Source organism: Dipteris shenzhenensis, chromosome 31 (assembly GCF_047967505.1).
Source record: "Dipteris shenzhenensis isolate YYH24624 ecotype China chromosome 31, Dip_SZ_1.0, whole genome shotgun sequence".
NCBI classification, from domain to species: domain Eukaryota; kingdom Viridiplantae; phylum Streptophyta; class Polypodiopsida; order Gleicheniales; family Dipteridaceae; genus Dipteris; species Dipteris shenzhenensis.
The window spans coordinates 10,691,038-10,713,203 of record NC_141626.1 but is presented as its reverse complement, the minus strand read 5'-3'; the positions used below and the strand labels follow the sequence as shown (position 1 = coordinate 10,713,203).

The 22,166-nt window shown below is 41.3% G+C and overlaps 1 protein-coding gene across 1 annotated transcript in view; it reads right to left on the bottom strand.

Annotated features, from left to right (window-relative positions):
• LOC147881014 (MADS-box transcription factor 23-like) overlaps positions 1 to 904 on the bottom strand; it is a 22,162-nt gene extending 21,258 nt beyond the window's left edge. The window contains exon 1 of the mRNA XM_087402192.1: positions 627 to 904. Within this exon, the coding sequence (XP_087258318.1) occupies positions 627 to 808 (182 nt within the window). The 5' untranslated portion in view covers positions 809 to 904. The remainder of the gene's footprint in view (positions 1 to 626) is intronic.
• Between the last annotated feature and the right edge of the window lie 21,262 nt (positions 905 to 22,166).

Sequence of the window (22,166 nt, the reverse complement as noted above, 5' to 3'; positions counted from 1 at the left end):
CACATTAGAGCTATATACTTTGCATGCACGTTAATCCAGGCCTATTTTGAGGCATGTGCAAAGTATCAAGCCAATCGGATCACCCAGTCGGTCGCCAGAAAAGCTGTCCACTAGGTACAAAAGCTTATAATAGACAAAAGCTTATAGACAAATGAGAAGAAATCCCCCAGATGGGGATTTAACCCATGACTTCACCTTCGGAAGTTATAAGCTTTTGTCACTAAGCTACTCATATGCTTGTGCACATAAGTGGAGAGATGATAAACTTATGTCTATAAGCATGCTTATAGACATTTCGGCACTGGAAAAGAGCTCCGGCGATGCTGGGGCTCGCTGCCTAAGCTAACGACAAACTAAACACCCCGAAATCTATCCTTAGGACATGGCATCGAAAAGGAACTAATTCTATACCAGGCGGACGCTGAACTCTATCTATCCATCTTTTGGAGAGGACTTTTGGGATAATATAGTCCCGTGGATTGATTACTCTGGATGGCCACAAAGTGTGTCAGTACCTGTGATTCTCTGAAATTCGAACGATTACTATGCCGGCCTCATCATATCCATACACTGCGAGATCTAGATAGGCGACGTGCATTTGTTCAAAGATGGAGGAGAACCAATACCTGGAACTTGCAAATTCAAACATTCTTCCCGTGCTCGAAAAAATAACGAGTCCGACTTCAGCATCACACAGGACGGAAAGTTCATTTGCTTTCTTGAGCAACCCTCCACGGCGTTTAGAGAAAGTCACTTGTCTTCTCGTAGCATTTTCGAGTTTACGGACGATAACCTTCCCCCTGCCCATGCTGCACACTGCGTTATCTACCGATCGCGAAGCTTAAGTTTGAGATGGATGGGAAGAAAGAAGCTCCTCTTGCAGCTTGGGACAATCGAGATCTGTGCGGACATCCTTCATAGGAAGGCAACTTACAAGGCCAGGGTAGCCAACTTGACACATTCTAGGATCATGGATGTACTATGATGTTTAGAGAGAAGCGCAATGCACGATATAAAACATTAGGGAATAAGGCAACAATATGGAGACAGTACTGAAGTTGAAGGGCAATGGGAAAAGTAAAAGATAATGACTGGAGTCAGCTCGGAGGGGAGCATGACTGGAATTAGGATGGGGCAGAAACTATATTGTATGCGAAAAGCTATGGCGGAAGAAGCCGGGTAACCGATTGAAGTTATCAGTTATCGTCAATCTATGCGGTTTTATCCGCATCACGTGGCCTCCCCACTTGAAACAGGGCCCTGATTGATGAAACCCACGCAGTCCTGGAATCAACCCCTCCATCCCCTTCTTGGTGACGATTCGAGGAACATTGCCCACAGCAGCGCAAACAAAGACGCGAGGGATAGGGGCTCCATGCAGATTCCACAAAACCAATCGTGGTTTAATTACATTGCGTAGTGCAATGTAATTTACATTGCGTCGTGAAATAAAAAAGGAGCATTTGAATGTTTCAAATGCATAATGGATATACATAATTTATAAAAGCACGAAGAATTAAATAAATGGAAGAGCATTATATCCATTGCTTACGGAAGAAGAAAATCATGATGCAAGAATATCATTGTACAAAACCATTTGACAAAAACATCCCAACAAGGGCTATAAAATGCTATTTACAAAAGTACCTCTAATGAGAGTTGCACGAGGCTATGGGTGCATATCTAATATAAAGGACCTATGTTCATCAAAGAACTACCCCATACATTTCACCCGAAAGAAGTAAAACTAATTCAAAAGCTTTAGACAAACTAATTCAACAGCTTCAAACATATACTCTCAGGAGCTCTTTCTTCTATTTCTTCTTTCACTATCACAGCAGTGTTATCACATAGGTTGTCTATGTGAGCAAAGCTTGCACTTGGCATTGACACTTGGTTCTTGCATAATCCATTTCTTGCCACATGTCTTTTAAGTTTCTTTGCTCCTATATCTATCGCCTTTCCTCATCACTACTATAGAATGCATTTTAATAAGCATTTTCTCTTTCAATAAATTTACTTTGGAAAGAATCACAACACAAAGCAACTATAGACGCGCTTGATAGACGCGCAAAATAGTGGGCGCGTCTATAGGCATTGCTTGAATAGAGAAATTACGGGCGCTTCTAATAGCGCATCTAACAGCTCGTCTATTTGCGCGTGTATTAACACGTCTATTTGCACGCCTACACTAAGAAAATGCATGCCCGTCTAACATTGCATTTATCAGCGCGTCTATTTGCACGTGTATTAGCACGTCTATTAGCGCATTTACACTGAGAATTAAACCCGTATTTAGACGCAAAACAGAGAATACAGAAAGTGAGATTTTGGTGTACATCACTGCTTTCCAAACATTGCTCATGATTACCAAAGGACATAACTTTAACAAAAACATCAATGCTTTTTTGCAAGCCCACATATACAAGAATTAAGTGAGGTGAGGAGAATGAGACAATATGTAAAATAGTTTTGCCAATATCAATGATGGGCTACGGTTCAATCTCATCCTCAATGAGATCAACCCTTGCCAAACTATCTACTTCAAAATCCAAACAAGTGTTTAGATCTACAAATACATTCAACCCACTACTACTTATGCTACTCATGTGCTCATCGAAATCAGCATCACCAATGGTAGGCTCAACCTCACGGGTAGTGACTCTTGTACCAACCAACCCTCGGCCATGCTACCTTCGGGTCTTGCATTTTGTCTCATGAAGCCCTTCAAGGTCTTCATGAAGTGCTCGAGGAAGAACAACCATCGTGCATGTATAGTACTGTATATAGCAATCTCATCCACCAAATGCACTATAAGATGTAGTTGGCTTGTGAGAATAGAACGTGGAAATGTCTCCTCTACTAAACAAACCACCTCCACTGACATAACTCGAGCATTCTCAAGCGTGGTGGGATCTATTTCCTTTGAGCTCACATACCTAGAAATGAAAAAGTACACCATATTAGCAATATGAACACCTTGCATGGAGCATTGATATGCATCATATTTTGTATCATGTAAAGTACCTCACAAGCTCGCCCATCTTGTAAATATAATCCTTCACGTCCTTCGATGCACTACGTGAAATGCTAATAGGTAGTATGAACTGAACCCACGAGGAGGTGGTTGATTAGTTGCTTATAATTCTTTACTCACAAATTTGAAAGGAAAAAGATATTATGCAGATAAAATACTTACTTGGAGCATCTTGTGCCAATCATGAGATTTCAAGCCATATAATTGATGTACACCTCTTTTCTTGCTCTTTGTAAAGGCTCCCTTCAAACACCTCATGCATCCAGTGGGAGTACGAATTGTAGTAATAGCGTGCTTCACCACCACCATCTCAAGTTTTGATAACCTCCACGGTGCACGAGGTAAAAAAACACACCCATTTGGTCTCTCTTGTGGCCAAGCTTCACGCATCCTCCCTGTGGTACGTAGATCCTCCCTTATGCCTACGGAATCTCGTGTCCCATTCAAATGCTCCCAAATGGTAGATGATATGCATGGGATCAAGCGGGTGGTCCATGTAGTCCCGTGCAGTCTCCACCTACGAGTGGCCAGCGTACTAGCTCGACACGACATGGTAGCAGGCGTAGTAGCAGGGAGAGCGGTGGGGCATGCATGTCACAGTACTTTGGGAGGGGTGGTGGTGGGGACGATGATGATTCAGATGATTTGGACATGCCTTCGGGTGATGGTACGATCTTCTATGACATCACTCAGTCAGGAGGCATCTTGATGGATGCACGGGGGAAGGACATCATGGCCTTCATGCACTCTGTAATTGCTAACAATTACAGAGATTGCTTTATCCACTACAAAGACCATCCAAAGAGGTTGGCTGATGAGACCCTCACTGCTGTTCGCTCTAGGTATCCTAACCCCCCAATTGTCAGTTCACAGATAAATGGGCCAAGTCAAAGATTGTTACGATACTTGGCAATAAAAGATCTTCGCTTAAGAGGCAGGCACTAGCGGAGCTTGCCAGGCTTGAGGGAGGTCAACCACCAAGGGGCCTACCCCACACCGCTCACAAGTGTGAGTGGAAGAAAGCAATGAAGTCAGCGAGGGAGGACCCCAGTGTGCAACACGTTGAGGCACGAAGGATCCAGATGGAGCAATATGGAAGCGTGCATTTTGGAGCAGGGGGTGTTGAATCATGGGAGGCCCAATTTGTAAGTATCGATCTCAAATTATATTGCTTATGTAGTTTATTAGGAGGTTGTTTCTTTGTACTAACCCCTCTGCAAATTGTGTCGTCTTGCAGCTTGAGATCGTGGGTAGATACCCTACTCCTGTCGAGACAGCCTACCACCACCACCATCGTAGAGGAGATACATGGAAGCACTTCTATCATGACGGGTTGATTACTGAGGAGCAGTATATCCGGGCTACTAGAGCGGCCCCCAAGGTATTTGAAAGTAATTAAATAATGTCAATATTATAAGTAAAGATTTGATTTTTCATACATTGATATATGTTGTCCCTTGTTTACAGGTCCCTGCACAAGAAGACGAGGAAGAAGACGAGGAAGGAGGCGGAGAAGGGAGCATAGAAGGGAGTGTAGAAGGGAGCGTGGAAGGAAGCGAGGATGTGGAGAACATAGATTAGTCATAGAAGTAGTGCTAGCTACTCTTTTTTGTACTTAAATCCACTGGCTTGGCTTCGTGCCTCTTGTATATACACTCCTCTTATTTTTTGTACTTGAAGCCACATGACGTGCCTTAGCTTCGTGCTATATGTACATACAAGCACTTTTTGAGCTTTCAATTTTATTGTGTTTTGGAGTTGTAATGTTTTATTTGAAATTGTAATTAAAATGCGGTTGGCTGTAAGAATTGAATTACACAATGTGGAAATGGGATTCCTGTAACTATATAGCATACACAGCATTCTGTAAATTAAAAAAAATATATTATGTAGCGCGTCTATCAGTGTGTCTATATACGCATCTATCTGTTCGGGGTGTGTCTATTTGCGCATCTATAAAAGCGTCTATAAGGCCGTTTATAAATGCATCTATACACGCGTTTAAGGATGCATCTGTCTATTTTTTAAATTTTTTAGCAGAGCATCTATTTACGTATCTAGAGGCGCGTCTATATGCACGTCTGTGTGCTATATAGACGCGCTATTAGATGCGGGTCTCTAAACACGTAAATAGACGTGTCTGTAAGTTTTTTTTTAGTTCAGTAAACGCGTTTGTGTGCACATCTGTGGGTGCTTTGTCTTGTTGTGAATTTATGTGGCTTGTTTAGTATTGTTATTGAAAGATACAACAATGTTAGTGTTTTTAAATGATGTTAACATTTAGAGCTTATAATGTTGTAATTAGCAACTAGTCGTGGACTCATGGATGAGCCATGAGAAGGTAATTCTCTTTAGTTTCTCAAACTCTCTTTACTCTTTAATTTGAAACCAAAAGAAAAAAACACATTGTAAGAACATTGATCAACATAAGCTAATGGGAAAATAAGTTTAGTCTTGTGCTAGGCCCATTAGCTTCATTAGAGGTAGTGGAGAGTTGCATTCTCATTTTGTGAATTTCCATGCATAATAAGACTTGGAGCTACATTATATGTGTAACATATGTATCAAGGTCACGTTTCGCAACATTCTAGGAGCTCACATGCAATTGTGCACTCTTGTTACACGGAATCATCTTCTCCTTTCTCTTTTGGAGTGTTAGCACAAGGAATAGAATAAGGCTCTTAAGAAAGTTCACATGTCACATATAAGATACACTAGTGTGCAACCTGTGGCAAGCCACCGGCCACCATCTTTAATCCATTATACAATTAGTTCTTTGCTTCTCCATCTGTCAGGTCATATCATACATCTTTCTCCTCTTCTGATCTCTATCCAATTGAAGTTTCATGCCATTGCATTCCTCCCATTCCTTGATTGTAGCATGACCTGTTTGTATACACTTGCATTTTCAGTGTTTGGTTTTTGTCTATTTTATTTGTACTGTTGAACCCCTTGGATTCGTGTCCTTTTGGTTCCTCGCACAATGCCCCCGTCAAAGTGGCGATCTATGCCCGGATGTAGACAATAGAAATTCCTTTCTGCAAGTCTCAATTGCCCATAAACTTGACCTATGAGAGTTCTTAAAACTAAACACAGGTAAGATAGCCTCATTATTCTTCTCTCCCAGTTTAAGGCAGCCTTTGATTCTGCCCAGGAGCGCACTAGAAATGAATTTCAACTTGTAACGGCAGCCTCATTATTCTTCTCTCCAAGTTTAAAAGGCAACCTCTGATTCTGCCCAGGATAGCACTAGTGGCAAGCAATGAATTGCAACTTGCAACGACATCATTGTCGCCAAGAGGAATATTAGCGGGATCAGTGTTGTACCGTCCAATGCTTTTTGTTGAAAGAGGAATTTTCCACTTGAACCTTAAGGTGATTGGTCGCTTTGTTTGGTGATTATTTTGGACTACGCATTGCTCAAAACGACCGTCTCGATGCAAAAATACACTATGCACGCAAACACCTTATTGTTCGTATCCCTATCCGGTTAGCCCATATCAAAGAAATGCAATTGAGTATTTTGGTGAGGAAGGGCTCTAACATGTAGTGGAGAATCAACACAGCACAAGCAAGCAACAAAGACGATGTTTTCAGCGTACAAAGGGAGACAGTACTTAACTGCAAACGTTAACTGCACACCCTCAATTTTCACAATCAAAATTTTTAAAAATTACCATTTTCCCACTGTTGAATCCAATGGTGAATGATTGTCCTTGTAATCTAACGATGTATAAATCTCCAACCGTCCTCCCTCAAAGCTCTCTTTAAGAGAGAAAAAGATTCCAAATGCTGTGTATCCACTAAGCTTTTTCCGAGGTCATCGAGCGTACCACAAGTGTGCCTGATTTGATGCTATATTAAAACATCAAGAACCGAGAGCACCCAAGTGGCAAGTTGGCCTGAGCGATACAGCTCACTATAAGATACAACTTACAAGCCATGGAAAGCAGAAAAACTGCGGGCGGGGGACAAACGGTTCAATCTGCTTTTCTGATAAGCTGGTTTTGGCAGTTAATGGCAGTAAGATCTGGGGAACGTAGATTTCATCAATTTATCTTGGAGGTTGTGCTTTAGAGGGAAGGGCATGTGAATCTGATGTGGTGGGAGCAGCGCGCCAGGTGAGGAACTTCGTAATGCGAACCAGCGTTTTTCAAATTTCGAAGGGGCGTTCGTTGTGGGGGTGGCGGACCACAACTGGAATTTGATACCCTCCTCGCATCTTCCCTCCTCTAGCTTACCCTAATTCCCATAATTTAAGCTACTTTCAATTTCCTCATCACAACTCCCCTTCTATTGCCTTCATTCCAGCCTTCCGTTCTCCGTCGTCCTAGAATATTTCACTTTTATCTTTAACCATCGTCAAAGATCCCTACAGGCCCTGTTCTACCTGTTTCCATCCTCAAGATTTCAGTACTCGAAATTACGTACGCAGCATCGGGAGAGCCGCAGAGTGCAGGTTGTTATCCATAAAGTTGAGAATCCCACAAGAAGACAAGTAATAAGCGTCGTCGCAGATTGCTCAAAGAGAGCCCATGAGGTTTCTGTCCTGCCACTCGTGAGTCTTGTGTCATGCTGAAGTCGGTCAGACCCGGTCAGAGTCGGTCTTACCAATTTTTTCGAGCACGGGACGATTATTCGAGTTCACGAGTTCCAGATACGTACTTTGCTCCAAAGACCGTAGAACTTAAACATATGCCTAGCATAGTTTCCTTATCGACAAGTCGTTTTCGTAGCCATCTGACAAGCTTCAAAGTGTTGCCGCTAAAGCGTCTGAGAAAAGTGATAGTATCGCTGTGCCTCCAGCCCCCTTCTTCTTGCCTGCACTAAGAACATCAAAACCCTTGAAAAGGCCGCATCACCGAGCAACGTCCGCTGTTGAGGTGCCTCTCCTGGGGCTTATCCGGTTGCGACACGCTTTGGGCTTCCCCTTGGCTGGAAGCCTTCTCACCCGGCGTTCGGGAAAGGGCTGAACCTGACACGGATCGGGACGGGTTCAAAGTTTCTGCGAAATGTCACCGCCAAAGCACATTTTGAGTTTATGAAGAACTGAGAACTATCTTACTCTCAAATTCGTGGATCTGATCCTGATAGTAAGATTTCTGTTATGTCCTCTTACCTAGCCTGTGATCTGTAACTCGGCCTTTTGGCCTGGGCACAGGGTCTTTGATATGAGTGAAACCTGAGGCCTTTCGTATAAATTCATCTAGCAGGCAGGTCAAGTCTAGGTGTGAGCTATCAAAGCCATGACATCAAAAGAAGATTCCTTTAAAAATAGACTCAAAGTTCTATCCCATTGATCGTCATCACGCGAATGTAAGGTGTTAGCACCTGGGGAGATAATCGAGATCATGCAAATTAAACTAGATTTGAGGCTTCCAGCCTTTCAATCATCGAGCACGTAACTACTAACTCGAAATTGAACTTGAATCTTAGCATTTCATCAAAATTTTAAAGGAAAAAAGCGAATGAGTAATTAAAATGTGAGAAACAGGGTCCGTTGGGACCCGATCCTCTTTGCAAATGTCAGGGGTGGTCATTTATTATTGACTTGGCGTTGTCCATATTGTTTATGAATTTTGGGAGCTGAAGCCCAATAAATACATGAATGAGGTGACGCTTACAAGAGCTTATAGTTAATTCTCATTGCAGTCATAACAATATATTATCACATAAACTATAACCATTTGAATAAAGGTAGTATCACCCTTCGACCTTGCCTTTCCTTGCTCCCTCGTGTTGAGAAGATGCATCAAAGAGACGAATGTTGTAAGAATTTAGATTGAAAACAAGCAATTTTGAATGGACGAGTAATTAAAAATATTTGTATGATAATATAGAATATATATTTATTATAACCACACATAGTGTGGGCGGGGAGGCAGCGTGCTTCCTTCCTCAAAGAGTTATAATCTGAGGGCACGGGCCCTTCCTTGGGTCCTGAGAATATTAACACCGAGAATATAATTAGCACAAAGAATAAGTCTTGCAAATGGATAAGATACTGACATATTACCTGGATGCCAATAGCTTTAATCATATTTCTGCATATTAGCCATAAAGCTTACATCTTTCTAACGACTCCCATGTTAACCTGTGCCCATAAATAGAAAATGAAAAAACCACATGAGAATACTAAAATTCAAATTTGGCAGAGGACTTGCAAAACCTAGCTTTCATCAATACTTAAGATATAAATTAGTAGATGGATCATTGGATTCAAAGCCAAAAATTAGAGGATATGTTTGCTATTAACTTAAAAAAGAACCTGCTAGAAGAAACTTGTTTCGAGGCAAATTTATTGTTGACTTTGGAGCTATTGTTCATTTCTAACCTCCTGGTACTGAGTTGTAGAGTGTATGCTTCTAGCTTGTCATAGTCAATCTTGTTAGGTGTTATGTCACTCATGGAGGCATCAAGATATAAGATCGCTATTGCCATGCAAGATCCAAATTGAACGTTACTCATTGCTCCATTCACTACTAGCTTGTAGCTTTAGGCTCTTCTCCAAGTCTTTGTGCTTCTTAGCATTGCTGGCGCATTTCAGTGCTTAAATCTTCATCACGCCTTCTCAAAGCTTATGGACGTGATAGCATTCCCTAGAGCTTACCAACATTATCACTTGTAGCTTGCCACTAATGAGCTAGTTGACACTTGCGTAACAAGTGGTTTCCATAATAGCAAGCATCCTTGTCACCTCAATTTGAACGAAACCCCTTGTCTCAGTCTTGTGACCATAATGAAATCCCCTTGCGACACTCTTGTGCCCCAATCTTTATTATCAAACCTTAGTGATCTTAAGTCTTTATGTCCACCGAGATCCTAGTTATCACATGACTCATGTGACCACAGGTCTAGGCAACCAAACCTATCCTTTATGGTTGTGCCAAAGTGGGTGTGATTAAGCGTAGGACATCTTTAAAGGACAGTGCTAATGTGGGTATGATTAAGCATAGACTGGATCTTTGATAAGCCAAAATTTGACACCTTGACAATTAAGTTTTCACCTCGCAGAATGCTTTTCTTTTTCATGTCTCTGTGAATGATACTTGTGTGAAGATTCACCATTGTCAATGTGGCTCTCCTTGTAAGATCTGAATATCACAAGCCTAATCAAGTTTGATACATTGATTGGAATTTGGCATCTGAGGGATCGAAAAGGTACTAGTTGGCCTTAAACTGCCAAACGGCTCTCTCTCACATAAAAATGGCTATTGTTGTTGAAAGATATAGATTCATCCTCTCTCTATCCTTTCCTCGTCTGCAACCCCTGATGTTGCTGTGTACTCCACAAGATGTTTTGTGTTGTCTTGATGAGGACTTGGAGCTGGAGCAAAGTCCTCGGGAGTCCTAATCTTCGCCATTGTAAGCAGAGGTGATCCACAAGTAGTGCGGAGCGGCAATAAGCTACTTATATCTAGGCTCTCCTAATTCGAGTCTTTGAAAGCGGGTCCTCTGTTGGAGGTGCATGCCGACCAGAGTCTTGAGCTTTTTGATGGCGCTGTTGTGTGAGTCCTAGCTATAGTCTAGAGCAACAACAAGGTTATCTGTGCTAAAATTTGGTAGTAGCTCCTGGATAAGAGAGGTGTAGACTAACCAGAGTGTTAAGCTTCTTGAAGGACTAATGTGAGTGTGTGTGGACAATAGTCATAAGACTCGGTATACCCAAAAAGATCAAAAGCTTGTTCAAGCTCTTTCAGTTTTTGAAGGTATTCCTGCCCCAAAGCAGTCACCTCTTATCTTAATATTGCAATCGTCCTCATATAGCCTATCCTTTACATACTGTAGATATTTTTTACTTTGAGATATAGAGTTATGAGCAGTAAGTCACTTGTTTGGAATAGTTTGTGTGCTAGGACACCTCAACTACTGTAACATTGAAATCACCATTTCAGAGAATTGAACAACTCTTTGAACCTGACACCAGAAACAAACAAGGTGTGGTACAAATGCTTATAAGCATAGCAAAGAGGTTACTTTTCTTAGGCGAGGTAAGCATGCATGGATGCTTTCGAAACTAGCCTGAGGCACTCTATATCAGGCCAATGGGTTTCTGAGTAGAGAAAATTAGCAGTAGTTGGGGGCAACCTTCTCCATCAAGTTACGATAATCAAATTCTGTCTCATAGTTTGTCGATGTTACCAAACCCTAAATTACAACCAGTGCTGTAATATTAGAACACTAATAATCAATAATTTGGCACCACATCTTAAGATGAGGAAACGAACTAGGAACTTTTAAAGGGCGTAGTGATACGAGGTGTCACTACTACACACAGGCCCTATTCCGATGTTTAATTAAGCATCGACGTTTAGCATGCACGGGGTGCTAATCATCGATAATCAAAATGAGATTCGTTATATATAGTGACTTTAGACAAGTGTCGCTAATATAGCGATGTTTAAAGAGCGTCACTATATAGTGACACTTATTAGACTTGTGATATAGTGACAGTGAGACAGTTTCCTATAGCGACATTTTAACAGAGAGTGTTTTTTCCCATACTGACCTTAAAAGATAGTTTTTCCCAATAATAATTTTTTTTTCCTTTTCATACATGTTTGATCCTTTGAGAGAATAAAAGTACAAGAGGATGTACATCAAGTTTGAAGCTCATATATTTATGTCCAAGTTTCAGATGAAAAAAATCAATGAAGAGCATTTACATCAACGGCTTCATCCTAAGCCAAGTCTAACGCACCAAACAAGTCTATCTCTAACTCTATACTGATTTGATCTCCTATATCATCATCGTACTCTAGCATCATACGTTCACCTAAGACTTGATCATCTTCTTCAATAAAGTGTGGTGATTCTTGATGATCGTCATCTTCTTCTTCAATATCATGATCTCCACCTTCCTCCCGTACGATGTCATTATGCGCATCTTCCTCTTGGCTCATATTGTGATCTTCATCTTCTTCGCTAGATCCATCTAGATCAATTGGATTCGGCATCGGTAGTGGCACCTCTATATCCACATCTCTATCTTCAAAAATTTGCTTACTTCGTGGTGCAACTTGGATCACATACCACCATCTTGGATCAGAACGATCCGGATAAAAAACCACCTATATTGAAGATGGGTGCCAAATGCCATCAATTATATCTATGAAATTATGCTTAAGTACATGTATTAATGGATCTTTAAAAACAAAAGCTTCAATTAATTAAATAATCGTATGCATCTGCTCACAATTCTCGAGAAGAACAAAAGTATCACTTTCATCGGTCCAAAGTTTGGTCGAGTCTATTGCAAAGAAACCACTACTGTCTTTTCTCACTGTCGCATGGGAACCGTTGTAAATAGTTCTAAACCATTTTACGTCGAGAATGAAAATACTAAATCATTTGAAATCAATTTCATAGATTTCGCGTATGGTTCCACAAAATCCAACTATGAGGAGAGAAGATTGGTATCCAAAGTACTTGCTCGGTTATCTTATGTGAAGTTAGCCATGACTCCACAATCATACATGACTCTCTTTGAATCGATGCGTTCCACTTGAAAATGTCATCCATATGACCATAATGCACTATACGTTTTGTACTGCAAAAGAGCATCATTAAAACAATGAAGATGCATCTATTTTATAGCGTATATTGCCACAAATAATTACTTAATTATGTCAAGAGGTAAGAAACTTACATGCATCATACATCTAGATGATAACTCTCGCTCGCACTCGTTTATTGTCTCTCCATCACGTTTGGCTTTACGTAGAGCCAGTTGTAGCCAATCAAGTGACATGTGAGTGGGGAGAATGGCGAGATCTCGTGGATATGGTTGTGATCACCTATAAATTACTTTGAATCTCTTCCTTGCAACTATTCTTTCTGCTTTGGCCGCTTCATATCTCTCAATCCACTTTTGCATCTCCTTGCTACTGAGGCTACAAAACTTATTGAATTTCTCCATTTGCTCTTCGCTCATCTTTCTTTCAATCCCTTTTTCCACTACTACACACGGATCCTATTGCGACGTTTACGTACCGACATTTAGCGCCCGCTTAGTGTTAATCGTCGGTATGAAAAGCGTGTTTCGTGAAGCGTCGCTATATAGCGACTCTTATTAAAAGTCACTATACAGCGACTTTTAAGTGTCACTAAATAGCGACACTGATATACTATTTTATAGCGACGTTTTTCCATAGAGGTTTTTTTTTTTTAATAAGCCTTAAAAGTTAGTTTTTTCCAATGACAAATTTTTTTAAATTTTCATACATGTTTGAGCTCATAGAGAATAAAAAAATGAGAGCATGTACATCAAGCCTTTGAAGCTCATATATTCATGTCCAAGTTTGAGATGAGAAAAATCAATTAAGAGCATTTACATCAACTGTATCATCTTGAGCCAAGTCTAAGGCGCCAAACAAGTCTATCTCCAACTCTATACCGAGTTGATCTCCTATATCATCGTCGTACTCTAGCATCGTACGTTCACCTAAAAGTATTTGATCATCTTCTTCAAAAAGTGTGGTGATTCTTCATGATTGTTGTCTTCTTCCTCAATATCGTGATCTCCATCTTCCTCCCGTGCGATGTCATTATGCGCATCTTCCTCTTGGCTCATATGGTGATCTACATCTTCTTCGCTAGATTCATCAATTGAATCTGGCATTGGTAGTGGCATCTCCATATCCACATTTCGATCTTCAAAAATCTGCTTACTTCGTGGTGCATTTTGGATCATGTACCACCATCTTGGATCAGAACGATCCGGATGAAAAACCACCTATATTGAAGATGGGTGCCAAATGTTGTCAATTATATATATGAAATTATGCTCAAGCGCATTTATCAATGGACTTTAAAAACGAAAGCTTCGATTAATTAAATCATTAGTATGCACCTACTCACAGTGCTCCAGAAGAACAAAAGTATCAATTTCATTGGTCCAATGTTTGGTGGAGTCTATTGCAAAGAGACCGCTACTATCTTTTCTCACTATTGCATGGGGACTATTGTAAATAGTTCTAAACCATTTTACATCAAGAATGAAAATAGTAAATCGTTTGAACTCAATTTCATAGATGTCACGTATGGTTCCATAATAATCCAACTGTGAGGAGAGAAAATTGGTATCCGAAGCACTTGCTCGGCTATCTTGTGTGAAGTTAGCCATGACTCCACAATCATACGTGACTCTCTTTGAATCGATGCGTTCCACGTGAAAATTTCGTCCATATGACCATAATGCACTATACTTTTTGTACTGTAAAAGAGCATCATTAAAACAATGAAGATGCATCTATTTTATAGCATATATTGCTACAAATAATTACTTAATTACGTCAAGAGGTAAGAAACTTACATGCACCATACATCCAGATGATAACTCTCGCTCGCGCTCGTTTATTGTCTCTCCATCATGTTCGGCTTTACGTAGAGCCAGTTGTAGCCAATCAAGTGACATGTGAGTAGGGAGAAGAGCCAGATCTCGTGGATATGGTTGTGATCGCCTGTACATTACTCTGAATCTCATCCTTGCATTTAATCTTTCTGCTTTGGCCACTTCATATCTCTCAATCCACTTCTGCATCTCAGGGCTATTGAGGATACAAAACTTATTGAATTTCTCCATTTGCTCTTCGCTCATCTTTCTTTCAATCCCTTTTCCCACTACTACACACAGATCCTATTGCGACGTTTACGTACCGACGTTTAGCGCCTGCTTAGTTTTAATCGTCGGTATGAAAAGCGGGTTTCGTGAAGTGTCACTATACAGCGACTTTTATTAAAAGTCACTATACAGCGACTTTTAAGTGTCACTAAATAGCGACACTGATATACTATTTTATAGCGACGTTTTTCCATAGAGGTTTTTTTTTTTAAATAAGCCTTAAAAGTTAGTTTTTTCCAATGACAAATTTTTTTAAATTTTCATACATGTTTGAGCTCATAGAGAATAAAAAAATGAGAGCATGTACATCAAGCCTTTGAAGCTCATATATTCATGTCCAAGTTTGAGATGAGAAAAATCAATTAAGAGCATTTACATCAACTGTTTCATCTTGAGCCAGGTCTAAGGCGCCAAACAAGTCTATCTCCAACTCTATACCGAGTTGATCTCCTATATCATCATCGTACTCTAGCATCGTACGTTCACCTAAAAGTATTTGATCATCTTCTTCAAAAAGTGTGGTGATTCTTCATGATTGTTGTCTTCTTCCTCAATATCGTGATCTCCATCTTCCTCCCGTGCGATGTCATTATGCGCATCTTCCTCTTGGCTCATATGGTGATCTACATCTTCTTCGCTAGATTCATCAATTGGATCTGGCATTGGTAGTGGCATCTCCATATCCACATCTTGATCTTTAAAAATCTGCTTACTTCGTGGTGCAACTTGGATCATGTACCACCATCTTGGATCAGAACGATCCGGATGAAAAACCACCTATATTGAAGATGGGTGCCAAATGTTGTCAATTATATATATGAAATTATGCTCAAGCGCATTTATCAATGGACTTTAAAAACGAAAGCTTCGATTAATTAAATCATTAGTGTGCACCTACTCACAGTGCTCTGGAAGAACAAAAGTATCAGTTTCATTGGTCCAATGTTAGGTGGACTCTATTGCAAAGAGACCGCTACTATCTTTTCTCACTGTTGCATGGGGACTGTTGTAAATAGTTCTAAACCATTTTACATCAAGAATGAAAATAGTAAATCGTTTGAAATCAATTTCATAGATGTCACGTATGGTTCCATAATAATCCAACTGTGAGGAGAGAAGATTGGTATCCGAAGCACTTGCTCGGCTATCTTGTGTGAAGTTAGCCATGACTCCACAATCATACGTGACTCTCTTTGAATCGATGCGTTCCACATGAAAATGTCGTCCATATGACCATAATGCACTGTACTTTTTGTACTATAAAAGAGCATCATTAAAACAATGAAGATGCATCTATTTTATAGCATATATTGCTACAAATAATTACTTAATTACGTCAAGAGGTAAGAAACTTACATGCACCATACATCCAGATGATAACTCTCGCTCGTGCTCGTTTATTGTCTCTCCATGACGTTCGGCTTTACATAGAGCCAGTTGTAGCCAATCAAGTGACATGTGAGTAGGGAGAAGAGCCAGATCTCGTGGATATGGTTGTGATCGCCTGTACATTACTCTGAATCTCATCCTTGCATTTAATCTTTCTGCTTTGGCCACTTCATATCTCTCAATCCACTTCTGCATCTTAGGGCTATTGAGGATACAAAACTTATTGAATTTCTCCATTTGCTCTTCGCTCATCTTTCTTTCAATCCCTTTTCCTTGGGGAACCTCGCCAACGATGCGATCATCATCCTTGTTATGCCAAGCTTGTGGCATATCGGGATCCGTGGATGCAAGAAACTCTGTGATATATACTAATGACTCTTGCACAAGCCATCCCTCTGCCATGCTTGCTTCCGGTCTTGCTCTTTGTCTTACAAATCCCTTTAAAGTTTTCATAAACCGCTCGAGAAAAAACATCCATCGACTATGAACGGTACCTGCTATAGCCACCTCATCAACTAGGTGCACAAGCAAGTGGACTTGAGTTGTCATAATGCTCGAGGGAAAGTGCTTCTCAAGCAAGCATACGGCTTCGATGGATTCCACCCTAGCCTTCTCGATGCTCGATGTAGAGATCTCTTTTTGAGATATCCACCTATTTCACATGTCCATGTAAGATATTTTCATAATCAGTCTACAGATTAATCAGCTTAAATTGAAGAAAATACATTCAATGCAATTTGATAGTAAGCATACCTCACAATACCACAAATCTTGAATATAGCATTTCTAACATCTACTTGTAAGCACCCTTTTATTGTAATTGGGAGGATGAACTATCAAAGCAACAATGAAGTCATGTCAACAATATAACATAATAATAATTACGCTAATGCATCATGATTATCGGTACACTAATTCTACTTAGAATACCTATAAGACCTTGTGCCAATTATGGGACTTGAGCCCACTAAGCTTATTGTCCTTTGAAAATGCTCCTTTCAAGCAACGCATGTACCCTGTCGGTGTTTGAAAAGAGGCAATGTCTGCCTTGACTGCTGCCTCTTCCCTCGTAGAGAGGATCCACGTTGCTTTCGGGAGGACAACTTTTCCCGAAGCATGCACTTGGGGCCACAAACGAGACATCCTATTCATAGCACGCAAGTCTTCTCGCACTCCTCTCGAGTCCTTGGAACCAATCAAGTGTGCCCAAATAGTAGCCCCCACATTCTTGAAGATATGCATGGGATCCAAGAGATGATTGATTTGTAACTGACCCCAATAAGGAAGCTCGTGAAAGATCGATAGTCTCTTCATACCAGGAGGAGGTTCCTCTCCATTCGCCCTTCAAGCTTGAATCCAGTCACTTGCCTTCAAATATGATGGTGGTGGATCAAGCTGACCTCCATGTACGAGATGGTCAAGCGGAAGGTATCGAGCATGACCTTCATAAACATTTTTCCTCATATGTTTGGAGTAGTGTGCAAGCGATTTCAGAGCCGGTCCACAAACAGGACAAGCATGGTACCCACTTGTAACAAGTCCTACACGCGTGCATGAATGTGTTAGTACAAGACATGCGTATGAAAGAGAGTCAAAAAAGCATAATCCCTCATTGTACATGTAAAGACACAACCACATACCTGCGCACTCTCCATATCCTGGATAGTCATGCATGGTCCACATCAAGATACCCCTGACCAAAATATCATTGGTATGTCTAGGAGCTCTGGAAATATCAAAGACCTGCACTCCTCTCCATAATATCTGTAACTCCTCTATCAAAGGTGCCATGTACACGTCCATGTTTTTTGCCTTGTACTTTCCTGGCACAAGTAGTGCAAGCATGAGGTGTACCTTTTTTATTGTTAGCCATGGTGGGATATTGTAATTCACCACGACTATGGGCAATGTCGACCAAGATGTCAAGCGTAGCCCGAAAGGATTCACCCCGTCCATGGCTAGCCCAAGATGTAAGTTGCGTGGCTCCCTCGCAAAGTTTGGCCACTGATTATCTATGTGCTTCCAAGCGGCACAATCTGCGGGAATCCTCAATGTGTCATCAGTGGACTGATGAGATGCATGCCATGTCATCAACTCTGCTATGGATTTGCATCGGAACATGTGTTGTATTCTTGCAATGATGGAAAAGTGTCTCAAGACCTTTACCGGTACCCACTCACCCTGTAAGTCATCTCTATATCGTTGTTCCCCACACTTTGGACAACTAGCCAAATCTCCATGCTCATGATGAAAGAGAATACAATCATTACGGCAAGCGTGGATGGTATCATAATCGATACCCACTGTTGTTAGCATCTTTTTCGCTTCATCTCTTGATGCAAGCATGGTATTTGGTGCAGGCAACATCTTCTGGAGCAACCTATGACAATTCAAAACATACATAGGCTTCGAACAATGATGATTCGGTATACACTATCCAAATTATGATTCTCAAAACAAACAATATCCAAATAATGAGTCAAATTAATGCAAGAGCTAACCTCATTAAGGCTGAGACACTTATATCCGACCACCCATACTTTACTTGTAGATTCAAGATTGAGAGACAAGCACGTAGTTTAGACATCCTAGCACCCTCGTACAATTGTGTTGATTGCAACTCTCGCATTTTGACCTCAGACTCTGACATCACGTGTACATGGGATGTAGTGCCCCTAAACATGGAATCCATCATGTCGACCATACCCTCGTCCTCATCCGGGAGACTATAGTCTTGCTAAAAGTGAGAAGGTATATGCATACCCTCGTCACCCTCCTCATCCTATTTTAATATTTTGTGTAAATATAAGATCTTAGCTTGTATTTCCTGGTATACAATAAGACTGCAAACTTAAATAGCTTTGACTTACCGATGGTCCATCAACACGCGCAACACCAACGGTGGGTACTGGTTCCAGCTCCTCCCCATACATCCGCAAGTGGCACATGATAATACGACATTGATGTCATACTTCTCGCTTGTGATGAGTGCAATGACAGTATAACCTCTCCGTAAGCCACTTCGTGCTCCCGGGCATTGGCGCATCATCAGACGAGCTTCCACTCGTCCCTTCCATCTACACTTATAAAATCACAACATAAGCAAGAAGAAGAGATATTAACAGTTATAAAATAGCATCTATGAGCTTTGTTTCATGCTACTACAAAAAAAAGACTAACAGCGTCACTATATAGCGACCTTTTTGCTCTGTTCCGTCGCTATATAGTGACGCTGTGGGTTAAAACCCAAGACTCTTGTCGCGCGGTGCTTTCTTTATCCTCTTCTCCTAATCTCTCAAGCAAGCCAGCCAATCTCTCCTCCCACCTATTTTCGACGACCTCCCACCTATTTCCGACAACCTCCCACTCTATTCCTCACTCCTCACCCTTCTCCTAGCTCTTATACTCCCTCTCTACCCTTTTCCCTCTTTCTTTTCCTAAAAGGAAGTTCTTCAAGAGGTGAGTTTGTTTCAACAATATAGGTTGTTTGTTTGTTAGCTTTAGTTTTGTGAGTGCTTCTCCTTGTATTGCTAAACCTGTAAACTAGTTTTCATGCTTGTTTTCCTTCTCTTTCTCCTTGTCTCCTCAATCTCCTCCTTTCCTTGTCTCCTCAATCTCATCCTTTCAAGTAGTTACTTTTGTAATCTCCTCCTTCCTCTAACATCTTATTTGAAAAAATGGGTTGTTTCCTGTCTTTTATAGGGCCAGTCCACAACACCGAGCGGGATGTACTATTTCAGGTAAGTGCTTCCTCTTTTTTCCATTTATTATATTTGTTATTTGCATTGGCCTGTAGCTAGCGCCTTAAGCGCTAGCTACAATGATGGGCGTAGGAACCCTCTCTTCCCCTCAAACTCTTTCCTTCTTTCCTCCTTCAATCTATTCCCTCCTCTTTTTCCCTCTTTCCTTTTCCTCTTCTTCTCTCTTTCTTTCCCTCTTTTTCCCTCTTATTCTCTATTTCCCCCTTCTCTTATGCTCATGCATAAGCATAAGCATGAGCTTATGCTTATGCTTATGCATCTGCATAAGCATGAGCTTATGCTCTCTTTCCCCCTTCTCGCTTTCCTTTCCCCTTTCCTTTCCCTCTTATTCTCTATTTTCCCCTTCTCTTATGCTCATGCATAAGCATAAGCATGAGCTTATGCCTATGCTTATGCTTAAGCATAAGCATGAGCATAAGAAAATGAGACATATGCTCATGCTTATGCTTATGCATGAGCATAAGCGAAGTAGACATATGCTCATGCATAAGCATGAGCATATGTCTCTTTTTTCCCCCTTCTCTATTTCCCCCTTCTCGCTTTTCTTTCCCCTTTCCTTTCCCTCTTATTCTCTATTTTCCCCTTCTCTTATGCTCATGCATAAGCATAAGCATGAGCTTATGCTTATGCATGAGCATAAGCGAAGTAGACATATGCTCATGCATAAGCATGAGCATATGTCTCTTTTTTCCCCTTCTCTTATTCTCTATTTCTCCCTTCTCGCTTTCCTTTCCCCTTTCCTTTCCCTCTTATTCTCTATTTCCCCCTTCTCTTATTCTCTCTTTCCCCCTTCTCACTTTCCTTTCCCCTTTCCTTTCCCTCTTATTCTCTATTTCCCCTTCTCTTATGCTCATGCATAAGCATAAGCATGAGCTTATGCTTATGCTTATGCTTAAGCACAAGCATGAGCATAAGAAAATGAGACATATGCTCATGCTTATGCTTATGCATGAGCATAAGCGAAGTAGACATATGTTCATGCATAAGCATGAGCATATGTCTCTTTTTTCCCCCTTCTCTTATTCTCTATTTCCCCCTTCTTGCTTTCCTTTCCCCTTTCCTTTCCCTCTTATTCTCTATTTCCCCCTTCTCTTATTCTCTCTTTCCCCTTTCTCGCTTTCCTTTCCCCTTCTCTTATTCTCTCTTTCCCCCTTCTCTCTTTCCCCTTCTCTTATGCTCATGCTTATGCTTATGCATGAGCATAAGAGATTCCTCTTCTCTTATGCTCTTCTCTATTTCCCCCTTCTCTCTTCCTCTTCTTCTCTTCCTCTTCTTCTCTCTTTCCCCCTTCTCTTATGCTCATGCATAAACATAAGCATGAGCATAAGAATGCTTATGCTTATGGATGAGCATAAGAGATTCCTCTTCTTCCTATTCCTCTTCCTCTTCTTCCTCTTCCTCTTCCTCTTCTTCCTCTTCTTCCCCTCTTTGCCTATGCCTATGCCTATGCCTATGCTTATGTTTGTTTTTTTGTTTTTTGTTTTCGTGTTTGTGTCTATGTTAGACATGGGATCACGTCGCTCATCCGATGAGTACGGACAGCCTCGCAGGAGAAGAGCTCATGATCTTTATGCTCTAGAGGACTTTGATTCCTCTCAGGTGAATACCCCGAGGACTACCCCTGGTTCGACTCCTCTCGGACCTAGCACTACGACTACCCCTGGTCCGACTCCTCTTCCATGTAGCACTGCGACTACCCCTCGGGGAACTCCTTTGCTAGCTGTGCATGGCTTTGTCGGGAGTCCTGATGAGTTTGTAGCGCAGATGAGCGATGAGGAGGCAGTGAGATTCTTCTCTCTGCTATCTCAGAGGACCTCAGCAATTCCCTCCCCTACACCGATGGGTGGACGTACTGCCCAGCCGTCCCCTCGTGCCCCTTCGACCACGGGTCATCACCTGAGCATGCCTCTCGTAAGGGAAGAAAGAGTAGGAAGGGTGGCTCATGTTGTGCTGACTCGGGAGATGTAGACGAGTCAGCACACTCACATTCCTACAGGTCTCCACTTGGTCCGAAGACATAGTATCAGTCAGGTCCCTTTCCCTCTCCTAGTCCCACTGCTACTCCTCACTCCGGAAGTGCTCGCGTAGCTTCCACTCCTTCTGACTCTGCTACCGTTAGTCCTCCTTACTCATCAAGGGATCTCTCCTATCAAATCACAGCTGCCAGAGAGATAATAGAAGATAGAAAGAGCAAAGAAGTGATGGCCACCATGAGGAGGTTGATGAGTCATCACTTCAAGAGCAGCATTGCTACCGATTGGCGATATCAAGATGACCAAAAGAAGCAGGCGGTCATCGATGAGTTAAAATGAAGATACCCTAACCCGCCAAATTAGGAGTTTCATGACAATTATAT